Below are 27,937 nucleotides of genomic sequence, written 5' to 3' on the forward strand. Positions count from 1 at the left end.
CCGGGACCACCCATACGTAGAATGTATGCACACATGACTGTAAGTCGCTTTGGATAAAAGCGTCTGCTAAATGGCATATATTATTATTTATTATTATCTTGGACCATAGAAGGTATTTGCAATGCTGCGAACATGAAGGCTGCTTGGTTTAAATTGGAGGTGTCCTACCCTCACATCACACCCATTGGCTGTGCTGCTCATGCATTGAATCTGCTCCTCAAGGACATCATGGCACTGAGAACAATGGATACACTCTACAAGAGAGCCAAGGAGATGGTTAGGTATGTGAAGGGTCATCAAGTTATATCAGCAATCTACCTCACCAAGCAAAGTGAGAAGAATAAGAGCACCACATTGAATCTGCCCAGCAACACCCATTGGGGTGGAGTTGTCATCATGTTTGACAGTCTCCTGGAGGGGAAACAGTCTCTCCAGGAAGTGGTCATATCACAGTCTGCCGATATGGACAGCCCCATCAAGAGGATGCTCCTGGATGATGTATTTTGGAGAGATTGGTAAGCAGCTTGAAACTCCTGAAACATATAGCAGGAGCCATTGCACGGATTGAGGGAGACAATGCCATCCTGTCTGATGTTCAGACTCTGCTTGCAGATGTAAGAGAAGAAATCCGTACTGCCCTGCCCACTTCGCTGTTGCTCCAAGCAGAGGAAACTGTAGTTCTGAAATGCATCAAAAAGCGTGAAGACTTCTGCCTGAAGCCCATTCACGCCCACGGAAAGTTTCAACCTCCTGAATATTCCCCATAATGTGCAACCCTAATCCTGACCATTATAAATTGGATCCGAGTTGGCAACCTCAATGCTAATGGAGCTATACACCTGCATACAAATGATATGGAGTGAATGTACTGTTGGCCCACTTCATTTAAGTGCAGTTGATTGATTATGCGTTACTCCAAGTCTCCAACGCAAATTATTTGAGCGTAAATGTGTAAATGATTACCTGTGTTTTTTTTCTACCACAGGATTAACTATTAGCATGTCATTGTGTAATTTTAAATATATACAATAGTCTTTAAAGGTGATACATTTAGTTATGTTTTGTCTACGTGTGCGACTTGCAGTAGTTTATTGTTCATGATGTGTAATTGATTGATTTATTCATATGCATATTATATCACAAACCCACATTTTGTCATTACACCTTCCATTCCTCGCCCTCCTCTCATCTCTCTCTCCCTCCTCTCATATCTCTCCCACAGAGGAGGGCTATGAGCAGTTCCGTGTGGCTGAGAAGTCCCATGGTAACTGGGTGAAGCTGGTGGTGGAGGGCAACACATCAGAGGTGCTGACCAACATGGGGAAGAAGGTGTTCAAGCAGTACCTGGAGGCCCTCAGGGCCATGAGCGAAGCCCTCAGCAAACAGCTGGGCAAATATGACATATATTCCATGGTGGTGGGCATGGTCCTTGTCTTCCAGGTGGGTATTGGGGTGTCGCCCCTAGATGCTTGTTAGTTTGTAATTTTCCTCACGAATTGCTAAGGTTACGCTTGAAGGGAAACTGATCCTAGATCTGTACCCAGGGGAAACAGCACCCCGGAGCTGGGAGTGGGCCAAGAAACAGGGGGCAGGAACATTCCTGATGAGGGTGGTGGTGGTGAGGCTGTAGTGAATAATATCTTGTGTATATATACCTCACATGTGACCCGTAATAACACTATGCAATTTCTATATTAACAAAGTCTATTCATATATTATCTGACTCCATATGTGTATATGGACAATTTAGCAATGTGCAGGCAGGACTGTTGAGTTACAGGAAAATACTATCAAGAAATGTCTGGGAGCTTCCAATCAGATATCAGACCTAAAGGATGTCATCACAACAGCTTCCCAGAGGTGTGACAGAATGGGGGTTGTTGAGAGCAATACAGACATTTCAGCATTCCTGAGAAACGCATCATGATTAGGGACACTTTTCTACATACCCAAACTGTTAAGTACAGTATACATGCATGCCAGTGCATGGTATGGTGTGTGACCATGGTGTTATTTGGTTGATGGTTTCTATGTTGTATGGCAGTGGCCTAAATAAGCACTTAGCATTCTAAACTGTTGGGATGAGGTACCTACATCCATAAAGATCCCACATCCAAATATATTAGCATTTTAAGATGCCAATTCTGCTCCTGAAGAGACTCAAAATCTAGACTAGGCATATTCATAGAACACAATCAGTATTAATGAAACAAATGTAATGTTGATATTACGCTTCACTTTATTAAAGCCCATGGTTTACATAGTGTTGATATAGCCTTCAATTATTTAAATGACCTTGAGCTAGTGCTCTTTGTTGAGCAAGCATTTCTCCAAGTAAACTTTTTCTGGGGCCGAAGGGGCTCGCGGTAACTGTACAACTTTACAACATTCCTTGGCTTGTACAACGATTCTGCCACGTGAACGATATTGAATGGGACAATTCCCACACGTTCCCTTCAAAACAAATTAACAAAGCTAAATCTGCCGCACTGACTGTTGCAGTCACAACTAATGTGCATTTCAATATGTTTTGATCATTTAATCTTGGAGAAGAGGCTTTAATATGCAAAAAGCAAATTTTGCAGTAGAAGCTGAAACCAATAATTGTAACAATCACAGAACGTGTTGGCAACTGCTCCCTTGCATTCCTTGTGTAAGGGTTTGACTTAACGTAGGACTGTTTTGGATCATTGGTAGAGCTGTTTTTATAAAATATACTGTATGTTATAACCTCATGGGTTTAGAATAGGGCTAGGAACTGCCAGGGACCTCATGATATTATCACCATACTGTCAATATGATAATGTATTGCAATTCTCACGATTCTAAATGCATTGCGATTTGATGATCCAAACATATTGCTCACCATATATCTGCTGCAGAGAGACAAGAGAGCCATGAGAAAGCGAGTTTTGATCAGTCAGGGAGATAAAATTCCTGAAAACATGTTGGCCCACTATTTAAAAAGAAGATGGAGAACAAGCTATAGGTTGAAAAATAGTTTTGGCGTAGGTACAGTCGCGTAGCGCTGGCTTTTAAAAAACAATAGGTTGCGTCAAAGTATCAATAAAATATCATCCAAAATAATATTGGGATATTTAACTGTTGATTAAAAAAGAAATATGTTTGCATCCACTTTTAGAATTAGCTTAGAAATGGTAAATACTGTACTCACAAGTCATAATTCCAGTTTGTACGGTTTTCCATTTGAATTCACTGGCTTTGCTGTCATGTTCACGCTTTTAGACTGTTTTCCTTCAAGTTACTTATTTCTTATCAGAGATAAAAATGCTAATTCTAGCATGACATAGAACGCTCTGTATAGACTCCCCAGTGAGCATTATTGGGAGCAGTGTGGAAAGTTGATAAAAAATATCCCTAACTCTGAATTGAAACTAAGAAGTGTCCCTCAGAGGTGACTGCCTCCCATCTGGAAGAAATAAGTGAAAGATGCAAAGAGAGAGAAAAGAGTCTGTTTTCAAAAGAAAAAGTTGGACTTGTCAGCATTTTGTTACAGTCAGTACTCAAGGACAAAGCAACTAGTCCTCTTTCTAGTGCACCGTCCCTGATAGATTTAGTCCGTAGAGATGGGACGAAAAAGGGAACTGCATAGCAAAGGACATGGAACACGTGTCTCTGGTGTTTAATTTGAAAAGAAAGAGCTTGCATATTTGCTTCCAAGATGGGACATTCAAAGGTTCCAGTTGAAAGACTTCAGTCAAGCCAAAATGCAAATATCGAGAAGCACACAAATGATGCTTTAGCTTTGACTCAATCCAAGCCACATCAACCACGGATTGACAAATGTCTGTTCTCTGTACCCTCACACTCTACTTGCGGACCCTTGACTCAAGTGTTACCTTATAGCTTGCCCATCTATCCATCCGTCTCTTTCCATCTGCTGTTTCCTTTACTGTTTGACTCATACAACAGTTGCAACAACAGAGATGAGCTTGGTCTGTCTGGTGTTAGTGCTGTATCTGCATGAATATGTAAATACACCATTGAGTCTGTTTTTATTTAATTCCAGGATTTTCTGAGTGTGTGCATTCCCCTTTCTCTTTCCAGCTCCTTCTCCTCCTGCTGCTGGCCATGCCTGAGGCACTGAGCAGTGCCTCAGAGGTGGATCTCCCTGTGTCCTCTGCTCTGCTCTCGCTGCCCTTCTACCTGCTGTGCTTGCTCCTCTCCTCCGTGCACGTGCTGGTGTGCACCTCGGCCGAGAGCTCCTGTTACTTCTGCAGCCTCTCCTGGGGACTGGTGTTCGGGGCAGTGGCCCTCTCCTCAGCCCTGCTCTGCATCCTGGTATCCATGGCAGCCAGGAGGGTAGCAAAGCCCCCTGGGAAGGTGAGTACATCAACACTGAGACATTAGTAGCTATTTGTCTTCTAAAGACTGGTCATACTTTACGCTCTGCTGTTTTCCTTGTGTGTATTGAAAACAACCTAGCAATTAATGGTAGTAGTTACGTTTTGGGTTCTTTTGAAGTAATTAAAACAAGCACCTCTTAACCATTTCATAACAGCATATCGTAACAGTGTCTTTCACTGACATTTCTCTTACATTTAAATTAGACCACTTTTGAGGTCTGAAAAGGTGCATGGTCTTTTCTGACCATCCCCAACCACAGTAGCCTATTCCCTGCCATCGGCATCTTTGCGGAGACAGATTAAATAATTGCATTAGCGTCATAGTGCAAAACGAGCATGTTGATAAAAAAAAGGCCTTCCAAGCCTTCCTCCTGGCAGATGTTCTGAAAGAGCTGCAAAACCTGGACCCGTACAAATCAGCTGGGTTTGACAATCTGGACCCTCTATTTCTGAAACTATCCGCCGCCATTGTCGCAACCCCTATTACCAGCCTGTTCAACCTCTCTTTCATATCGTCTGAGATCCCCAAGGACTGGAAAGCTGCCGCGGTCATCCCCCTCTTCAAAGGGGGAGACACCCTGGACCCAAACTGTTTCAGACCTATATCCATCCTGCCCTGCCTATCTAAGGTCTTCCAAAGCCAAGTCAACAAACAGATCACTGACCATCTCGAATCCCACCGTACCTTCTCCGCTGTGCAATCTGGTTTCCGAGCCAGTCACGGGTGCACCTCAGCCACGCTAAAGGTACTAAACGATATCATATCCGCCATCGATAAAAGACAGTACTGTGCAGCCGTCTTCATCAACCTGGCCAAGACTTTCGACTCTGTCAATCACCATATTCTTATAGGCAGACTCAGTAGCCTCGGTTTTTCTAATGACTGCCTTTTCTGGTTCTCCAACTACTTTGCAGACTGAGTTCAGTGTGTGTCAAATCAGAGGGCATGCTGTCCGGTCCTCTGGCAGTCTCTATGGGGGTGCCACAGGGTTCAATTCTCGGGCCGACTCTTTTCTCTGTATATATCAATGATGTTGCTCTTGCTGCGGGCGATTCCCTGATCCACATCTACGCAGACAACACCATTCTGTATACTTCTGGCCCTTCCTTGGACACTGTGCTATCTAACCTCCAAGCGAGCTTCACTGCCACACAACACTCCTTCCCGTGACCTCCAACTGCTCTTAAACGCTAGTAAAACCAAATTCATGCTTTTCAAACGTTCGCTGCCTGCACCAGCACGCCCGACTAGCATCACCACCCTGGATGGTTCCGACCTAGAATATGTGGACATCTATAAGTACCTAGGTGTCTGGCTAGAATCCAAAATCAAATCTAGAATCAGCTTACTATTTCGCAACAAAGCCTCCTTCATTCACGCCACCAAACTTACCCTAGTAAAACGGACTATCCTACCGATCCTCGACTTCGGCGATGTCATCTACAAAAAGGCTTCCAATACTCTACTCAGCAAACTGGATGCAGTTTATCAAAGTGCCATCCGCTTTGTTACTAAAGCACCTTATACCACCCACCACTGCGACCTATATGCTCTTGTCGGCTGGCCCTCGCTACATATTCGTCGCCAGACCCACTGGCTCCAGGTCATCTACAAGTCCGTGCTAGGAAAAGCTCTGCCTTATCTCAGTGCACTGGTCACGATGGCAACACCCACCCGTAGCACGCGCTCTAGCAGGTGTATCTCACTGATCATCCCTAAAGCCAACACCTCAATCGGCCGCCTTTCCTTCCAGTTCTCTGCTGCCAATGACTGGAACAAATTGCTGAAGCTGGAGACTTATATTTCCCTCACTAACTTTAAACATCTGCTATCTGAGCAGCTAACCGATCGCTGCAGCTGTACATAGTCCTTCGGTAAATAGCCCACCCAATTTACCTACCTCATCCCCATACTGTTTTTATTTATTTACTTTCCTTACTTTTGCACACCAGTATCTCTACCTGCACATGACCATCTGATCATGTATCACTCCCGTGTTAATCTGCTAAATTGTACTTATTCGCCTACCTCCTCATGCCTTTTGCACACAATGTATATAGACTCCTTTTTTAACTTAAACAAGTCAATAACACAGTATATATTTTTTTTATTGTTTACTCCATGTGTAACTCTGTGTTGCTGTCTGTTCACACTGCTATGCTTTATCTTGGCCAGGTCGCAGTTGTAAATGAGAACTTATTTTCAACAAGCCTACCTGGTTAAATAAAGGTGAAATAAATAAAGAAAATACAAAATTTCAAAATTGGACCTCAAGCATGCAACAAAAAGAGAAGTGAATAATTGATAAAGGAAATTATGGTTGAAGTGACTAATTATGTATACATTCCAATCAGAACTGACTAGTCCAAATGCTATAATGTACTGTACATGTGAATTTTCTCTCTTGCTCCCTTTCCCAATTGTATATAATGTAGTCAGGAGTTTAGTAACAATGAAGGTCTGTTCCTTAGTTCATTCAGTTGTACAAATCTCCAGGTGGTGGGAATGGGCCATCTCCAGATTGTCGAGAATGTTGATTTATACTGACTGGCCTTGACTTCGTGCTGATAACGCGAAGGCTCAAGAGCTAGGGGGCCCCTCTGCTTGTGAAATAGAACGTTTGGAAAACGCTGATGTCATTTTCAGTTTATAACCTGTGGAAATGTGTGTATGCATTTAGTACTCTCTGGAATTAAACGCTCTTACCTGACTTTTAAGACTGGTCTCGATCTACTTCATACATAATTAATGAACTTACACCTCATTAATGAATTAGAAACAAGTGCGAATTTGGTTTTGGCTGTAAAACAATAAGGAATTTAGAAATTCCTCTATCAATAATGAACGTTCATTTACCCTTGCTAGATAAAGGCAGACAAGTTTTTAAAGACAAACCAGTATTTTTCTACATCTAATGAGATTAGAAACACCCGTGTCACCAAGCTTTCTCAATTACAGTATGTCTGAAGAAGTGGCCACTTCTACCCCTTCTGGGAACTAACAGAAAGTGCTGATAGGTGAAAAGAACATCGAGAGAGAAAAGGCTAATAAGTGAGTCTGTTCCAGAGAAAAAAATATTGCCCTTCCCATGCACCTAAATAAAGAGCTGGAAGGAAGATATCGTCTTGTTTGTTGAGGTCATGTTGTGCAGTGAAACATAGGGAGTCTGACAAGCCATTGATCACTTCAGTTAGTTTCTCCATACAGTCTGACATGCATTGATCACTGCAGTTATGGTCTTCTCTCCATAGAGTGTGAGTCTTGTTTATGTTATTTGGGGTTAGGGTTGCCTAACCAGATGTCAGAAACACTTTTTTAACGTTTGAAATCTTTTGCTAAGTGGACATCTTGTATGGTCGGCTCTCCTTTAGCTGGATGATGTGTCCAATGATGCTCACTCTGTCCAAGAGACAATCACATTCTGGAGCTATGTACTAACATGACAATAGCAGTGTTCGAATACTCATACTAACCGCACTAATGCCAGCAGCATACCACCCTGCATACCACTGCTGGCTTGCTTCTGAAGCTAAGCAGGGTTGATCCTGGTCAGTCCCTGGATGGTAGACCAGATGCTGCTGGAAGGCCAGTAGACATCACAAATGATATCCCAATTCCCCAGCCCTGTGTAGGGTGCCGTCTTTCGGATGGGGCGTTAAATGGATCTCCTGACTCTCTGGGGCCATTAAAAATCATATGGCACTTATCGTAAGAGTAGGGGTGTTAACCCCGGTGTCCTGGCTAAATTCCCAATCTGGCCCTCAAACCATCATGGTCACCTAATAATCCCCAGTTTACGATTGGCTCATTCACCCCCCTCCTGTCCCCTGTAACTATTCCCCAGGTTGTTGCTGTAAATGAGAACGTGTTCAATTTACCTGGTAAAATAACGAATAAAAAAAAATAACCATACTATTTGTGAATTAGTATATAGAATGCTTATAGGTCATAGTATGGGCATAGTATGCCAAAAGTTCCCGGATGTTGTACTAAATTTGCCACGATATGAAGTTTTACGTGCTTTAGGGCCCATAATGCAATTATTCAGGAAATGGGCGTGGCTTCACATCTTTTTCAGAAAATGTCGGAAAATATCCAGCCGAAGTACGAGAGCGGATACAAATGCATTGTTTTAACTAATTATGACAATGTTCAGAAAATGTATCAATGTAATAAAGTAATTACTTTTCAAATATGTTACCTTACACGTTATGTTGGCTGACAATTTGTTAGCTATTCTGTCCTTTGCTCTGGCTACCTACTCCGATTTCAGAGCACTCTCGTCTGAGTGTACCAGAGCGTAGAATAATGAATTTACGATTGCTCAACACCGGTTGAATATTGCAGGTGTCAGTAGGCAAAAAAAAACGTAATTAAATGGTTGCCAGCAGCACAGTTGCAGTCATGCTCTGCTAGGGCGAGTAAAATGGTCAGAGTGGCCTCATTTGTGTCTGGAAGTTGCTAGCCAATGTTAGCTTGGTGCTTGACTGCCGTTGTAAGGTCAGAACGCTCAAATCAACCCTACTCCTCGGCCTGAGCGTCCAGTGTGCGCTTGGAGAGTGAAAGGCTGTGAATTTATAAACGGACAATCTGACAACGCTCTGAATTTGCGAGCGCACTCTAGCACTCCATATTGAATTTAAGAACACACCCGAAGTCGTAAAATGTCTAACTAGTAAGTTGTTAGGCTAACTACAGTGCCTTGCAAAAGTATTCATCCCCCTTGCATTTTTCCTATTTTGTTGCAATTCAACCTATAATTTAAATGGATTTTTATTTGGATTTCATGTAATGGACACAAAATAGTCAAAATTGGTGAAGAGAAATGAGGAAAAAAAACGTATTTCAAAAAAAATCAAAAACGGAAAAGTGGTGCGTGCATATGTATTCACCCACTTTGCTATGAAGCCCCTAAATAAGATCTGGTGCAACCAATTACCTTCAGAAGTCACGTAATTAGTTAGATTGCAGCAGGTGGACTTTATTTAAGTGTCACATGATCTGTCACATGATCTCAGTGTATATATATATATACACCTGTTCTGAAAGGCGCCAGAGTCTGCAACACCACTAAGCAAGGGGCACCACCAAGCAAGCGGCACCATGAAGACCAAGGAGCTGTCCATATAGGTCAAGGACAAAGTTGTGGAGAAATACAGATCAGCTTTGGGTTATAAAAAAAATATATCAGAAACGTTGAACATCCAACGGTACACCATTAAATCCATTATTAAAAAATGTAAAGAATATGCCACCAGAACAAACCTGTCAAGAGAGGGCTGCCCACCAAAACTCACGGACCAGGCAAGGAGGGCATTAATCAGAGAGGCAACAAAGAGAACCCTGTAGGAGCTGCAAAGCTCCACAGCGGATATTGGAGTATCTGTCCATAGGACCACTTGAAGCTGTACACTCCTCCACAGAGCTGGGCTTTATGGAAGAGTGGCCAGAAAAAAAAGCCATCGTTTCAAGAAAAAAATAAGCAAACATTTTTGGTGTTCGCCAAAAGGCATGTGGGAGACTCCCTAAACATATACAGTGCCTTGCAAAAGTATTCGGCCCCCTTGAACTTTGCGACCTTTTGCCACATTTCAGGCTTCAAACATAAATATATAAAACTGTATTTTTGTGTGAAGAATCAACAACAAGTGGGACACAATCATGAAGTGGAACGACATTTATTGGATATTTCAAACTTTTTTAACAAATCAAAAACTGAAAAATTGGGCGTGCAAAATTATTCAGCCCCCTTAAGTTAATACTTTGTAGCGCCACCTTTTGCTGCGATTACAGCTGTAAGTCGCTTGGGGTATGTCTCTATCAGTTTTGCACATCGAGAGACTGAATTTTTTCCCATTCCTCCTTGCAAAACAGCTCGAGCTCAGTGAGGTTGGATGGAGAGCATTTGTGAACAGCAGTTTTCAGTTCTTTCCACAGATTCTCGATTGGATTCAGGTCTGGACTTTGACTTGGCCATTCTAACACCTGGATATGTTTATTTTTGAACCATTCCATTGTAGATTTTGCTTTATGTTTTGGATCATTGTCTCGTTGGAAGACGAATCTCCGTCCCAGTCTCAGGTCTTTTGCAGACTCCATCAGGTTTTCTTCCAGAATGGTCCTGTATTTGGCTCCATCCATCTTCCCATCAATTTTAACCATCTTCCCTGTCCCTGCTGAAGAAAAGCAGGCCCAAACCATGATGCTGCCACCACCATGTTTGACAGTGGGGATGGTGTGTTCAGGGTGATGAGCTGTGTTGCTTTTACGCCAAACATAACGTTTTGCATTGTTGCCAAAAAGTTCAATTTTGGTTTCATTTGACCAGAGCACCTTCTTCCACATGTTTGGTGTGTCTCCCAGGTGGCTTGTGGCAAACTTTAAACAACACTTTTTATGGATATCTTTAAGAAATTGCTTTCTTCTTGCCACTTCCATAAAGGCCAGATTTGTGCAATATACGACTGATTGTTGTCCTATGGACAGAGTCTCCCACCTCAGCTGTAGATCTCTGCAGTTCATCCAGAGTGATCATGGGCCTCTTGGCTGCATCTCTGATCAGTCTTCTTCCTTGTATGAGCTGAAAGTTTAGAGGGACGGCCAGGTCTTGGTAGATTTGCAGTGGTCTGATACTCCTTCCATTTCAATATTATCGCTTGCACAGTGCTCCTTGGGATGTTTAAAGCTTGGGAAATCGTTTTGTATCCAAATCCGGCTTTAAACGTCTTCACAACAGTATCTCGGACCTGCCTGGTGTGTTCCTTGTTCTTCATGATGCTTTCTGTGCTTTTAACGGACCTCTGAGACTATCACAGTGCAGGTGCATTTATACGGAGACTTGATTACACACAGGTGGATTGTATTTATCATCATTAGTCATTTAGGTCAACATTGGATCATTCAGAGATCCTCACTGAACTTCTGGAGAGAGTTTGCTGCACTGAAAGTAAAGGGGCTGAATCATTTTGCACACCCAATTTTTCAGTTTTTGATTTGTTAAAAAAGTTTGAAATATCCAATAAATGTCGTTCCACTTCATGATTGTGTCCCACTTGTTGTTGATTCTTCACAAAAAATACAGTTTTACATCTTTATGTTTGAAACCTGAAATGTGTCAAAAGGTCGCAAAGTTCAAGGGGGCCAAATACTTTCGCAAGGCACTGTAGAAGAAGGTACTCTGGTCAGATGGCTTTTTGGCCATCAAGGAAAACGCTATTTCTGGCTCAAACACAACACCTCTCATCACCCCGAGAACACCATCATGGTGGTGGCAGCATCATGCTGTGGGGCTGTTTTTCATCGGCAGGGACTGGGAAACTAGTCAGAATTGAAGGAATGATGGATGGCTCTAAATACAGGGACATTCTTGAGGGAAACCTGTTTGTCTTCCAGAAATTTGAGAATCTGTGGTATGACTTAAAGATTGCACCAGCGGAACCCATCCAACTTGAAGGAGCTGGAAAAGTTTTGCCTTGAAGAACGGGCAATAATCCCAGTGGCTCGATGTGCCAAGCTTATAGAGAAATAACCCAAGAGACTTGCAGCTGTAATTGCTGCAAAAGGTGGCTCTACAAAGTATTGACTTTGGGGGGGTGAATAGTTATGCACGCTCAAGTTTTCTGTTTTTGTTGTCTTATTTCTTGCTTGTTTCGCAAGAAAAAATATTTTGCATCTTCGAAGTGGTAGGCATGTTGTGTAAATCAAATTATACAAACCCCCAAAATCTATTTTAATGCCAGGTTGTAAGGCAACAAAATAGACAAAATGCCAAGGGGGGTCAATACTTTCGCAAGCCACTGTAGCTATGAAAAGGTTGCATAGCAACAGCATCAACTTCCGGTAGACAGGCGAAGAGCTAGTACGCTCAACTGAAAGCATACGGTTTGTTTACAGTATACTAAAATGAACTAATAGTGTATATAGTATGTCGTATATACTCATTAGGTATGTAGTTTACAGTATGTTAGTATTTCTTCAACTGATCATGTAAAGGTAACTGCCAAAATAAAGGAAACAGCAAGATAAAGTGTCTTAATAGGGCGTTGGGCCACCACATGCCGCCAGAACTGCTTCAATGCACCTTGGCATAAATTCTACAAGTGTCTGGTACTCTGTTGGAGTGACCTATTCTTCCATGAGATATTCCATAATTTGGTGTTTTGATGGTGGTGGAAAGTGCTCTCACGCCCTGCTCCAGAATCTCCCATAAGTGTTCAATTGGGTTCAGAGTTGGTGCCTTAGAGACACAGACGCGTACATGAAACCCATTATGCTCCTTTGAGACACCTCTTTCAACGTCACTGAGAAATGAGAAACTGGGCGTTTTTATACATGACCCTAAGCATGATGGGATGTTAATTGCTTTTTTAACTTCGGAACATTCAATATACTTTGTATCCCTCATTTACTCAAGTGTTTCTTTATTTGGCAGTTAGCTTTAGGTCATACTGTATATCAGTGTTGTCCACCTCCGGTCCTCCAGTACCCCCAATAGCCCATCGCCAGTACCCCCAATAGCCCATCGCCAGTACCCCCAACAGCCCATCACCAGTACCCCCACCAGCCCAGCTCCAGTCCTCCAGTACCCCCAACAGCCCACAATTTTGTTGTAGCCGTGGACAAAATCAACCGATTCAAATTGTCAAAGGCTTAGAAATTATTTGACATGTGCTTGTCCGGGGCCAAAACAAAAAGATGTGCTGTTGGGGGTACTCAAGGACCCGGAGTTGGGAAACACTGCTGTATATTATAGGAAGTATGATTAAACACGAGGGGTCAGAATATTCATAATTGACTCAAATTCTTCTGTATACCTTTTTTCTCAATACCTCACTTTGGAATTAATATCTGATGAGGCCTAATACATTTGTTTTGTACATCCTGATTAATGACCGTGTTCACTCTCCGGTCTTTCAATCATACAATCATACACTACATGACCAAGAGTATGTGGACACCTGCTCGTCGAACATCTCATTCAAAAATCATGGGTATTAATATGGAGTTGGTCCCCTCTTTGCTGCTCTAACAGCCTCTACTCCTATGGGAAGGCTTTCCACTAGATGTTGGAACATTGCTGCAGGGACTTGCTTTCGTTCAGCCACAAGCATTTATTAGGTCGGGCACTGGCTCAAAGTCGGCGTTCCAATTCATCCCATAGGTGTTCGATGGGGTTGAGGTCAGGGCTCTGTGCAATACAGTCTAATTATTCTACACCGATCTCGACAAACCATTTCTGTATGGACCTCACTTTGTGCACGAAGGCATGCTAAAACAGGAAAGGGCCTTCCCCAAACTGTGGCCACAAAGTTGGAAGCACAGAATCATCTAGAATGTTGTAGTGTTATAATTTCCCTTCACTGGAGCTAAGGGGCCAATTCTGAACCATGAAAAACTGCCCCAGACCATTATTTGTGCTTCACCAAACTTTACCGTTCGCAATATGCATTCACGCAGGTAGTGTTCTCCTAGCATCCACATCTGCCAAAGCCAGATGGTGAAGCGTTATTCATCACTTCAGTGAACGCATTTCCACTGCTCCAGAGTCCAATGGCAGTGAGCGTTACACCGCTCCAGCCGACGCTTGGCATTGCGCATGGTCATCTTAGGCTTGTGTGCTGCTGCTCGGTCATGGAAACCTATTTAATGAAGCTCCCGACAAACAGTTATTGTGCTGACCTTGCTTCCAGAGCAGTTTGGAACTCGGTAGTGAGTGTTGCAACCAAGGACAGACGATTTTCCACTTTGCGCCTAGACTTTTCCATTTCACAATAACAGCACTGACAGTTGATCGGGGCAGCTATAGCAGGGCATACATTTTACGAACTGACTTGTTGGAAAGGTGGCATCCTATGACGGTGCCACGTTGAAAGTCACTGAGCCCTTCAGTAATGCCATTCTACTGAAATGTTTGTCTATGGAGATTTCATTGCTGTGTGCTCGATTTGATATACATGTCAGTAACGGGTGTGGCTGAAGTAGCTGAATCCATTCATTTGAAGGGGTGTTCACATACTTTTGTATATATAGTGAATGTTTTGATTATTAGGTTCATTCAATGCTCTCTTACTTGATGTGTAAGCCCAGTCAATAATTAGAACATGCTTCTTTCATATTGGAGTCCTGAAAAAAGCATTCGCAGGAAATGTTTTACATTAGCTTGTTTAGTCTTCACACACAACTGATGGTGAACTTAAAAAATACAATTAAAAAGTTGGCGGGAACAAGGCATTGCTTCCAATTATTCACTCAGTACGCCTTGATAAAACCGAAGGGGGGAGAGAAGGGAGCCTTGCGGGATTCCTTTGCTGATTAAAAACCCGGTCTAGCAAAAAGCTAGAGATTTCTATTTATTATGGATCCCCAAAGCAGCAGCTACTCTTCCTATGGTGTTGTAACTGAGTCAGGTCTCCTTGCTCGCACACGCTTTTTCAGTTCTGCCCACACATTTTCTATAGGATTGAGGTCAGGGCTTTGTGATGGCCACTCCAATACCTTGACTTTTTTGTCCTTAAGCCATTTTGCCTTGGAACTTTGGAAGTATGCTTGGGGTCATTGCCCATTTGGAAGACCCATTTGCGACCAAGCTTTAACTTCCTGATGTCTTGAGATGTTGCTTCAATATATCCACATCATTTTCCTTCCCCATGAAGCCATCTATTTTGTGAAGTGCACCAGTCCCTCTTGTAGCAAAACACCCCCACAACATGATGCTGCCACGGCTTCACGGTTGGGATGGTGTACTTCAGCTTGCAAGCCTCCACCTTTTTCCTCCAAACATAACGATGGTCATTATGGCCAAACAGATCTATTTTTGTTTCATCACACCAGCAATACTTTGCCCCAACAAAAAAGAGTTGTTTGAAATGTTTCCCTGTCCAGACACAGTGACACGGTGCAGTGAGGACATCGCAGAGAATATGGAACAACAATGAAAGACAAGGTAAAGTATTTCTCCTTGTCCCTGGATGAGAGCAGTGATGCACATGACCCGGCGCAGTTGTTTATATTCTCTTGAGGCATAACCCCAGACTTAGTAATTACAGAGGAGCTTGCTTCAGTGCAGTCAATGAAGAGCACAACCACAGGTAAATATTTATTGGAGGAGGATAATAAGTGTGTGGCAAAACTGGGACTGAGTTTTGAAAAGTTACCCAGTGTGACCACTGATGGGTGCCCAAACTTGACAGGAAAAAACGTTGGCCTTTTGAAAAGGATAGAAGATCAAGTAGCTGTGCTGAACCCAGATCAGAATTGTTTTTTCTGCATTGCATTATTCGTCAGGAGGTGCCCTGTAAATGTGTTCAGAAAATTAGCCATGTTGTGATTATAGTTACTAAAGTGGTAAAATTCATAAGAGCAAAATCTTAAAACCACAGGCAGTTTGTCTCACTGTTGGAAGAGACAGAGTCGAGTCATGCAAATCTCCCCTACCACACAAACGTGAGATGGCTGAGTTTGGGGAAGGTGCTTAAAAGGGTGTGGGACCTGAAGTCAGAGATTGCTGAGTTTTTGGAAATTAAAGGGAAATATGTGGATTTCCCTCAACTGCAAGATAAAGAATGTTTGGCTGATTTTACCTTCACCGTGGACATCATGGCCGACATGAATGAACTGAATTCCAAACTACAAGGGAAGGGCCTTTTAGCACATCGAATGTACAGCCTTGTAAAAGCCTTCAAGGGAAAATTACTTCTCCTGACCCGCCAAGTAGAAGCCAACAATCTCACCCACCTTGAGACACTACTAGTCTGTTCCCTCTCGGATGACCAGCGGGAGTATACATCGCTGCTGCGTGCTTTGAACGGTGAGTTTTCTTGTCGTTTTGAGGATTTCAAAGTGTTGGAAAATGACATGTTGGTTTCCTCTACTTTCACCTTCAATGTGTATAACGCTTCCACTGACCTGCAACTTGAGCTCATTGATCTTCAGTCTGAGGCAGTGATTGGAGAGCTTTTCAAAACAATGTCACTGACAAGGTTCCATGCATCTCTCGATGAACAAAACATTCCAAAGATTAGGAGTCCTTCTCAGAAGATGTTTGTGCTGTTTGGGTCAACCTATGTATGTGAACAGACATTTTCAGTGATTACATATATATATTTTTTCAATATAACCTTTATTTAACTAGGCAAGTCAGTTAAGAACAAATTCTTGTTTACAATGACGGCCTACCGGGGAACAGTGGGTTAACTGCCTTGTTCAGAGGCAGAACGACAGATTTTTACCTTGTCAGCTCGGGGATTTGATTCTGCAACCTTTCGGTTACTGGCCCAACTCTAGGCTACCTGCTGTTATATTTTTCATATATTTGTTTATAATGTGTGGTTTTGGATTATTTGCATGCCCCTGCACGTGTTCTTGACAACACATTTTGGGTTTGAGTTTTCACTTTAAAGTGTAAATGTCTCTCTGTTACCAAACTAACTGCTTCTTTACATGTTGGTGTGAGATTTTGTAAAACCTCCCAACCGCTAGTACTGTATAGACTAATAAACCGCCCTTATCAACAAACTCACTGTGGAATAAGACGTTTATCCACGTTTCTCCCTGCTATTTTCAAGGCACAGATCATCTCTTATTGACTCTTACCTCTCAGCAATCCTGCGCATAGCAATGTCAGAAACTATACCGGACTTCACTGCTCTAGTCAATGCCCATCAGAGACTTCACTCCTCACCCTGATTGAGTAGTTTAAATGTAATGTTCAGCTCTCTCTTTGTCTTTTTGTTCATACCCATTAACATGTCTGTGGTGCTGAATGCACAGTATACTTTTCCTTCCGTGTAGTTCATTGCATGTTTAATAATTAAAATACCTACCAAAAGGAGAACATGGATATGGTTTATTTCTGTGCATGTTCAAAAAGAAAATAAGTAGCATATCTGGAAGTGATTTACAGTAGATATACCTGTCAACACAGTCATACACATGATGTATAATCCTGTAATATTATTCTGGCATGAGATGGCAAAAATATATTCTAATGTGGCCCTCCATGGAAAATAATTTCCCAGGCCTGATATAGGGGATAGGGTGTCATTAAGGACTCAGGCAAAGACTTATGTGACAGTGCGTGAACACAAACAGCACTCCGGATGATAAACACGCATTATGATCAAACGGGATCTCCGGCAGTGTGCCAGTTTGGTATTGGAATATAGATTTATACATACAGTGCATTCGGAAAGTATTAAGAGCCCTATACTTTTTCCACATTTTGTTCCACATTTTAGCCTAGTTCTAAAATGAATTATAAATAAAACATTTTCCTCATCAATCTACACGCATTACCCCATTATGACACAGTGGAAACACATTTTTTGAAATGTTTGCAAATTTAATACAAATAAAAAACAGAAATACCTTATTTAAGTATTCAGACCCTTTGCTATGAGACTTGAAACCTGCTCCAGACCGCTCAGGACCTCAGACTAGGGCAAAGGTTCACCTTCCAGCAGGACAACAAGCGGAGTGGCTTCGCGACAAGTCTCTGAATGTCCTTGAGCGGCCCAGCCACAGCCTGGACTTGAACCCGATCTAACATCTCGGGAGAGACCTAAAAATAGCTTTGTAGCGACGCTCCCCATTCCTCCTTGAGAGGATTTGCAGAGAAGAATGGGAGAAACTCCCTAAATACAGGAGTGCCAAGCTTGTAGTGTTATGCCCAAGAAGACTCGAGGCTGTAATAGCTGCCAAATGTGCTTCAACAAAGTACTGACTAAAGGGTATGAATACTTACGTAAATCTGATATTTCCATTTTTTTATTCATATAAATTAGCAAATATTTCAAAATACAGTATTTGCTTTGTCATTATGCGGTATTGTGTGTAAATTTGATCAATTTTAGAATAAGGCTGTAACATTGACACCCCTAAAGATTCTAGCAGACAATGACTACTTCAAGCTTGTGACTCTACACATTTGTTGGATGCATTTGCAGTTTGTTTTGGTTGTATTTCAGATTATTTTGTGCCCAATTGAAATGAATGGTAAATAATGTATTGTCATTTTGGAGTCACATTTATTGTAAATAAGAATATTATCAGTTTCTGAACACTTCTACAGTCGTGGCCAAAAGTTTTGAGAATTACACAAATATTAATTTTCACAGTCTGCTGCCTCAGTTTGTATGATGGCAATTTGCATATACTCCAGAATGTTATGAAGAGTGATCAGATGAATTTCAATTAATTGCAAAGTCCCTCTTTGCCATGCAAATGAACTGAATCCCCAAAAACATTTCCACTGCATATCAGCCCTGCCACAAAAGGACCAGCTGACATAATGTCAGTGATTATCTCGTTAACACAGGTGTGAGTGTTGACGAGGACAAGGCTGGAGATCACTCTGTCATGCTGATTGAGTTTGAATAACAGACTGAAAGCTTCAAAAGGAGGGTGGTGCTTGGAATCATTGTTCGTCCTCTGTCATCCATGGTTACCTGCAAGGAAACACGTGACGCCATCACTGCTTTGCACAAAAGGGCTTCACAGGCAAGGATATTGCTGCCAGTAAGATTTGCACCTAAATCAACAATTTATTGGATCATCAAGAACTTCAAAGAGAGCGGTTCAATTGTTGTGAAGAAGGCTTGAGGGCGCCCAAGAAAGTCCAGCAAGCGCCAGGACCGTCTCCTAAAGTTGATTCAGTTGCGGGATTGGGGCAGCACCAGTACAGAGCTTGCTCACGAATGGCAGCAGGTAGGTGTGAGTGCATCTGCACGCACATTGAGGCAAAGACTTTTGGAGGATGGCCTGGTGTCAAGAAGGGAAGCAACGAAGCCACTTCTCTCCAGGAAAAACATCAGGGACAAACTGATATGCTGCAAAGGGTACAGGGATTGGACTGCTGAGGACTGGGATAAAGTCATTTTCTCTGATGAATCCCCTTTCCGATTGTTTGGGGCATCCGGAAAAAAGCTTGTCCGGAGAAGATAAGGTGAGCGCTACCATCAGTCCTGTGTCATGCAACAGTAAAGCATCCTAAGACCATTCATGTGTGGGGTTGCTTCTCAGCCAAGGGAGTGGGCTCACTCACAATTTTGCCAAAGAACACAGCCATGAATAAAGAATGGTACCAACACATCCTCCGAGAGCAACTTCTCCCAACCATCCAACTAAGTGGCTCGGGGAACAAAACATGGATATTTTGGGTCCATGGTCAGGAAACTCCCCAGACCTTAATCCCATTGAGAACTTGTGGTCAATCCTCAAGAGGCTGGTGGACAAACAAAACCCCACAAATTCTGACAAACTCCAAGCATTGATTATGCAAGAATGGGCTGCCATCAGGAGTTAATTGACAGCATGGCCCAGAAGTTAATTGACAGCATGCCAGGGCAGATTGCAGAGGTCTTGAAAAAGAAGGGTCAACACTGCAAATATTGACTCTTTGCATCACCTTCATGTAATTGTAAATAAAAGCCTTTGACACTTATGAAATGCTTGTAATTATACTTCAGTATTCCATAGTAATATCTGACAAAAATATCTAAAGACACTGAGGCAGCAGACATTGTGGAAATTAATATTTGTGTCATTCTCAAAACATTTGGCCACGACTGTACATTCATGTGGATGCTACCATGATTCCGGATAGTCCTGAATGAATCGTGAGTAAGGTACAAAGGCACACAGATCATACCCCCAAGACATGCTAACCTCTCACCATTCCCAATAACAGAGGAGGTTGGTTGGTTTCATTTTTGTATTCATTTTTTTAATTATTTAACCTTTTATTTAACCAGGCAAATCAGTTGAGAACAAATTCTTATTTACAATGACGGCCTACCCCGGCCAAACACTAACCCGGATGACGCTGGGCTAATTGTGCGCCGCCCTATGGGACTCCCAATCATGGCCGGTTGTGATACAGCCTAGAATCAAACCAGGGTCTGTAGTGACCACTCTAGCACTGAGATGCAGTGCCTTAGACCGTTGTGCCACTCGCCGAACACACCATAATTATTAACTTGACCATGCTTAAAGAGAGATTCAATGTCTGATTTAGTTATTGTTACACATCTGCCATTCATTGTGAGGCTTTTGAAAAGCTTCCTAGTCTTTGTAGTTGAATCTGTTCTTGAAATTCAATATTTGACTGAGGGACCTTACAGATGTTGTATGTATGCGGGACAGAGGAAGGGTCATTTTTAGTATTTTATTAGAAACCCCATTAGTTGTTGCAAAAGCAGCATCTGCTCTTCCTGGGATCCACACAAAAGATGAAATAATACAGAACATTAATAGACAAGAACAGCTCAAGGACAGAACTACATACAGTGGGGCAAAAAAGTATTTGTGCAAGTTCTCCCACTTAAAACGATGAGAGAGGCCTGTAATTTTCATCATAGGTACACTTCAACTATGTCAGACAAAAATATCCAGAAAATCACATTGTAGGATTTTTAATTAATTTATTTGCAAATTATGGTGGAAAATATGTATTTGGTCACCTACAAACAAGCAAGATTTCTGGCTCTCACAGACCTGTAACTTCTTCTTTAAGAGGCTCCTCTGTCCTCCACTCGTTACCTGTATTAATGGCACCTGTTTGAACTTGTTATCTGTATAAAAGATACCTGTCCACAACCTCAAGCAGTCACACTCCAAACTCCACTATGGCCAAGACCAAAGAGCTGTCTAAGGACACCAGAAACAAAATTGTAGACCTGCACCAGGCTGGGAAGACTGAATCTGCAATAGGTAAGCAGCTTGGTTTGAATAAATAAACTGTGGGAGCAATTATTAGGAAATGGAAGACATACAAGACCACTGATAATCTCCCTCGATCTGGGGCTCCACGCAAGATCTCACCCCGTGGGGTCAAAATGATCACAAGAACGGTGAGCAAAAATCCCAGAACCACACGGGGGGACCTAGTGAATTACCTGCAAAGAGCTGGGACCAAAGTAACAAAGTCTACCATCAGTAACACACTACGCCGCCAGGCACTCAAATCCTGCAGTGCCAGACGTGTCCCCCTGCTTAAGCCAGTACATGTCCAGACCCGTCTGAAGTTTGCTAGACAGCATTTGGATGATCCAGAAGAAGATTGGGAGAATGTCATATGGTCAGATGAGACCAAAATATTACTTTTTGGTAAATACTAAACTTGTCGTGTTTGGAGAACAAAGAATGCTTAGTTGCATCCAAAGAACACCATATCTACTGTGAAGCATGGGGGTGGAAACATCATGCTTTGGGGCTGTTTTCCTGCAAAGGGACCAGGACGACTGATCCGTGTAAAGGAAAAAATTAATGGGGCCATGTATCGTGAGATTTTGAGTGAAAACCTTCCATCAGCAAGGGCATTGAAGATGAAACGTGGCTGGGTCTTTCAACATGACAATGATCCCAAACACACCGCCCGGGCAACGAAGGAGTGGCTTCGTAAGAAGCATTTCAAGGTCCTGGAGTGGCCTAGCCAGTCTCCAGATCTCAACCCCATAGAAAATCTTTGGAGGGAGTTGTAAGTCTGTGTTGCCCAGCAACAGCCCCAAAACATCACTGCTCTAGAGGAGATCTGCTTGGAGGAATGGGCCAAAATACTAGCAAAATTGTGTGAAAACCTTGTGAAGACTTACAGAAAACGTTTGAACTCTGTCATTGCCAACAAAGGGTATATAACAAAGTATTGAGATAAACTTTTGTTATTGACCAAATACTTATTTTCCACCATAATTTGCAAATAAATTCATAAAAAATCCTACAATGTGATTTAACTGGATTTTTTTCTCATTTCGTCTGTCATAGTTGAAGTGTAACTATGATGAAAATTACAGGCCTCTCTCATCTTTTTGAAGTGGGACAACTTGCACAATTGGTGGCTGACTAAATATTTTTTTGCCCCACTGTACATTTTTTTCAAAAGGCACACATAGCCAACATATCAATGCATACACACAAACTATCTAGGTCAAATATGGGAGAGGCATTGTGCCGTGAGGTTTAGCTTAATCTGTTAAAAAAAACATTCCATGCAATAATGGCTCTATATAATACTGTACACATTCTTGAATTTGTTCTGGATTTGAGGACTGTGAAAAGACCCCAGGTGGCATGTCTGGTGGGGTAAGTGTGTGTGTGTGTCAGAGATGTGTGTAAGTTGACTATGCAAACAATTTGTGATTTTCAACCTATTGTTTCTTATAAAAAGAAATGATGCAGTCAGTCTCCCCTCAACTCTTAGCCAAGAGAGACTGGAATGCACAGTTTTTATATCAGCCCTCTGATTACAATGAAAAGCAAGATGTGCCGCTCTGTTCTGGGCCAACTGCATCTTAACTAGGTCTTGCTTTGCAGCACTTGAACATATGACAGGACAATAATCAAGATGCATTTTTTTTAAATAGAGCCTGCAGGGCTTGCTTTGTGTAGTTTCAAAAAAGCAGAGCATCTCTTTATTACGGACAGACTTCTCCCCGTCTTTACATCCATTGAATCTATATGTTTTGACCATGACAGTTTACAATCTAAGGTAACGCCAAGTAATTTAGTCTCCTTAATTTGTTCAACAGCCACACCATTCATTACCAGATTGGTTTCAGTGACTTCATTAGCTGTGGTTGCTGATGCGTATAGTTGAATCATCAGCATACATGGACACACACGGTTTGTTTAATTCCAATGGCAGGTCATTGGTAAAAATATAAATTAGTAGAGGGCCTAGAGAGCTGCCCTGCAGTACACCACACTTTACATGTTTGACATTAGAGAAGCTTCCATTAAAGAAAACCCTCTGAGTTATATTAGATAGCTATGAATCCACAATCTTCTTATCAATTTATTTCAATCAGTCATTTGTGTCAGTGCAGTACATGTCGAGTGCCCTTCTCTATAAGCATGCTGAAAGTCTGTTGTTGCTTTGTTTACAGAGAAATAGCATTATATTTGGTCAAAACACACTTTTTTCCAACAGTTTGCTAAGAGCTGGCAGCAAGCGTATAGGTCTGCTGTTAGAACCAATAAAGGCCGCTTTACCATTCTTTGGGTAGCGGAATTACTTTGGCTTCCCTCCAGGCCAGAGGACAAAGACTTTCCTCTAGGCTCAGATAAAAGATATGACAGATAGGAGTGGCTGTAGAGTCAGCTACCATCCTCAGTATCTTTCCATCTAAGTTGTCAATGCCAGGAGGTTTGTCAATATTTATAAATAACAATCATTTTTCCACATCTCCCGAACCAACTTTACAAAATTCAAACTTGCAATGCTTTTCTTTGATTATTTGTTATTTTATGCTTGAATACGATGGCACACTGTTCGTTGTTGGCATTCCCTGCCTAAGTTTGCCCACTTTGCCAATGAAGTAATAATTTAAATAATTGGCAACATCAAATGTTTTGTGATGAAGAAGCCATCTGATTCGATGAAAGTTGGAGTTCAATTTGTCTTTCTGACCATAATTTCATTTAAAGTACTCAATATTTTTCCCATCATTCTTTATATCATTGATATTGGCTTCATAATACAGTTTTGGCTTATTTTTGTTGAGTTTAGTCAAACCATTTCTCAATTTTGCAGTAAGTTAGGCAGTCAGATGTGCAGCCAGACTTAGCCACTCCTTTTGTCCCATCTCTTTCAACCATACAGTTTTTAAATTCCTCATCAATCCATGGAGCCTTAAGTTCTAACAGGTGCATGTTTCGTCGTTCAAAATCATGTCAATTATTTCCATGTAATTTATGTGACTTGTTAAGACAAATTTTACTCCTGAACTAATTTAGGCTTGCTTAAACAAAGGGGCTGAATACTTATGCAACAACTATGTTTTAGTTATCAAATTTGTTATTTATCTTAAAAATAACAACTATTCTTCCACTTTGACAAAGTATTTAGTGTAGATTATTGAAAAAAAAGACAAATCAATTTTAATCCCATATTGTAACACATTTTTTTAAGAAATCCAAAGGAGGTGTAGACTTTTGCCACTTCTTTCCCTGCCATTTAGGATACCATAATTAGTACATTAAATCCCAGCCAATCCAGACTAATCTTGTTGGGATTCAAGTGCCCTCAGTCCCTCAGCTCAGGGACTTTAAACCAAGGCAGGATAGAGGGATGACTAAGAAAAGAGAGCTAGACATTGTGAGTTTTTTCCCCAAAAAAACTTTGTTTACACAAACAGCACTCTGTTTACATATTACGTTTTCCCCTCCACTGAGCTCGCCGCGAGGTGCGTTCCTCCCCGTTGATGGATGAGCTGCGCTTGGCGAGGACGAGCCGCTCGCTGTGGAGCAGCGTGTTACCGTGACACGCCACAGAGAGCTGTCACTCACCCCTCTGTCCTGCACACAAGTGTGTACATGGAAAGGGATCACTGCAACATACCTGTTGGAAGGAGATTGAGAGGCGAAAAATGAATATTATAATGCAAACAGTAAATAGATTTCAACAATCAGTCATTAGATTTACTGTAATGAGCTTTCCTTTTGACGTTATTAAGATGTTTGCCATGAAGCACAGTAAACACTCTGTCCCTGTGTGTTTTACCTGCTGCCTCCAGTGACAGTGTTAACTTAGCGGGATCAGAGTAGTGCACTTACTTACTCTGTTAGGCCCCCTCTGAGTACTGACTCAACAACAAGATGCAGTTCACAGGACCAGGGGGAGTACTTTACAACTCAGTGTGGGGTGAAAACACACACACACTCAGGGTCTCACACTCACAGTCACAGTGTTCTTGATGTGTTAGAGGGACCTTGTCTATACTATCTTTCTCCATTCACTTGTGTTCCTCTATATGGACCTGATTTTAATTACATCCTTTAACTTGATCATTTTGGCAAGTTCAGGTGACTCTGTATTAATTGTTTCACTTTGTTGTGAAGCCATCTCTATTCTGTTTTCTTTCTTAATTTGACCAATGTGTTTGTTTAATTAGTTGTTTATATTCCAGTATTGGCCTGAGAGAGAGAATCACATTATGCTCAATCTCCCTTCCTCTCTCCTTTTCTTTTCTTCCCTAGTCTCCATCCCATGGTGGTGTCAGTGGTGGGTGGTCTCTGTCGGAGCTGGACATTCTTCTCCTGGCGGGCACGGCTGGCCACACCCTCAGCCTGTCGGCCAGCAGCTTCGTGGAGGAGGAGCACCAGGTCTGGTACTTCCTGCTTAACACCCTCTGCCTGGTAGTCTTCCAAGACGTCTGTCGCAAGTACTTCCAGGAGCGCCGTGCCAACTTTGGGAGCTTGGAGGACGAAGACTACCTCCTCCCCTCCAATGAGGGGGACGCGGTTGCCTCACCGTTAGCTGATTTGGGGGTGACGGATGCAGGTTCGGAGAAGTGGCTGGCCCTGGCTACCCCACCGCTCACCCTGGCGTGTTGTCGTCTGCTGCGCTCGCTCAACCAGACCGGGGTGCAGTGGGCTCACCTGCCTGACCTGGGACACTGGCTCAACAGGTGGGTGTGCTGAAGTTTGATAATTACTGTGTATTGTTGTGTTGTGTGTTACTTCACTCAGGATGAATGTTGCCATAAGCAGAGCTCCATAAACTACTATTTACTGTAGTGCAAGTTGAATATATTACATTTTCTTCATTTGCAGCAACCCTTTTTAGTTAGCTTTTTGCCTGTTCATATCTTTTGCCCAATTAATAAAAATTCTGGGTACACACGCCAAACATTTTGCACCCCACTGCTTTGTAAGGCCATCGGCAGTGATTACCCCGGGCCTCTTTTCCAGCATTCATTGGTTTTCACGCTGCATTGTTACTGAATGTCAACTTTACTACTGAGTGTTGTACACAGCACTAGAGAGCCTCATTAGCTTGTGAAGGACCCAAGTCGGAGTACCTGTTCTAGAGGGCTGACTCACAGGCAGTACTAAGGTTGTCGCCCCAGAGTTGGTTGACTGTTGTATACTGAATCAAAATATTAAAATTATATTAAATTATATTAAAAACTTTTAATATTAAAATATTAAAAGTTTTGGTCCCATGTTTCGTGAGCTGAAATTCAAGGGCCAAGAAATGTTCCATACACACAAAAAGCTAATTTATCTCTAATTTTGTGGACACATTTGTTTACATCCCTGTTACTGAGCATTTCCCCTTTGCCAAGCTAATCCATCCACCTGACAGGTGTGGCATATCAAGAAGCTGATATGCATGATCATTTTTGGCAGTATGTCTAACCGGCTTCACAACCGCAGACCACGTGTAACCATGCCAGCCCAGGACCTCCACATCAGGCTTCTTCACCTGCGGGATCGTCTGATACCAAAAACCCGGACAGCTTATGAAACTGAGGAGTATTGCTGTCTGTAATAAAGCCCCTTTGTTGGGAAAAAGGTATTCTGATTGGCCGGGCCTGGCTCCCCTGTGGGTGGGCCTATGCCATCCAAGGCCCACCCACGGCTCCACCCCTGCTCTGTCATGTGATATCCATAGATTAGGGCCTAATTTATTTATTTCAATGGGCTGATTTCCTTATATGAACTGTGACTCAGTAAAATCGTTTAAGTTGTTGCCCGGACTGGGGCGCAGGTAGCCTTGTGGTTAGAGCATTGGGCCAGTAACCAAAAAGGTTGCGAGATCGAATCCCCGAGATGACAAGGTAAAAATCTGTCTTTCTGCCCCTGAACAAGCCACTGTTCCTAGGCCGTCATTGTAAATAAGAATTTGTTCTTAACTGACTTGCCTAGTTAAATAAAGGTAAAATAAATAAATAAAAACTTAGTGGTAAACACCCAGGAAGTGTTTTTATCTCAATATTAAATCAGCACTATTATTTAATCAGCACGGACTATTTATGTGACTAAACTAGAACAAATAGCAGCAAAAATGAACGCTGTTGTTAAGAAGCTACTTTTGTTTATTTTTGACCATTTTAATTGAAAACAATCACAGTAATAGTCAGTAGCCAGTCAGACATAATAGTCAGTAGCTTCTTAACAACTGTGATTGTTTTCAATTAAAATTGTCAACAATAAACAAAAATAGCTTCTTAATTAACAACAGTGTTAATTTTTGCTGCTATTTTTGTCTAGTTTATTGTCCTTGGTGTGGACAGCTCTTTTAGTCACATAATAGTCATATTGAATTCCTTGGTGTGGATGGACCTTTCGTCACATAATAGTCATATTGAATTCCTTGGTGTGGATGGCCCTTTAGTCACATAATAGTCAGTGCATTGTTTTGTCAGGCAGGCCAAAACTCAATCCCACCAAAACAGGCTGAAACTTCAGGTGGTCTTTTCAAACAGCTCTTGCACTAAAAGGCATTATTGTAATTTTGAAAATTCATTGTATTCCAACCTCATAGTGTGGAAATGTATACAAGACATAGGAAAATCAAATTTTTGACTGCACTGTGCCTTTAAACAGCTACAACATAGTGAAGTTTTAGCTTGCCAGAAAACTTAGGAGATCATTACCAAGCTTCTTTGTAGTGTTGCCCTGGTAAAGCAGTCCTTATGGCTCTTAAGACATAAGGTGATCATACTGTACATGGATATGACAAGTCATATAATGCAGTATGGCATCATCATAATGCCTTATACTCATGGTCTCTGAGTAAGGTGTTAGGAATGTTTCAATAAAATTGTGACATTCAAAAGTGTGGCTCTAA

At 42.0% G+C, this 27,937-nt stretch overlaps 1 protein-coding gene across 3 annotated transcripts in view; it reads left to right on the forward strand.

Moving 5' to 3' along the window:
• Nucleotides 1–27,937, forward strand: part of LOC118379987 (GPI ethanolamine phosphate transferase 2-like) — a 129,347-nt gene that overhangs the window by 56,129 nt on the left and 45,281 nt on the right. For 2 of the 3 annotated variants that reach the window (XM_035766987.2, XM_035766995.2), the window contains 3 exons: nucleotides 1,223–1,440; nucleotides 4,069–4,344; nucleotides 25,339–25,769. In XM_035766987.2, the coding sequence (XP_035622880.1) occupies nucleotides 1,223–1,440; nucleotides 4,069–4,344; nucleotides 25,339–25,769 (925 nt within the window). The remainder of the gene's footprint in view (nucleotides 1–1,222; nucleotides 1,441–4,068; nucleotides 4,345–25,338; nucleotides 25,770–27,937) is intronic. The other variant, XM_052511832.1, reaches the window with a different exon arrangement.

Source organism: Oncorhynchus keta, chromosome 4, assembly GCF_023373465.1.
Source record: "Oncorhynchus keta strain PuntledgeMale-10-30-2019 chromosome 4, Oket_V2, whole genome shotgun sequence".
NCBI lineage: Eukaryota > Metazoa > Chordata > Actinopteri > Salmoniformes > Salmonidae > Oncorhynchus > Oncorhynchus keta.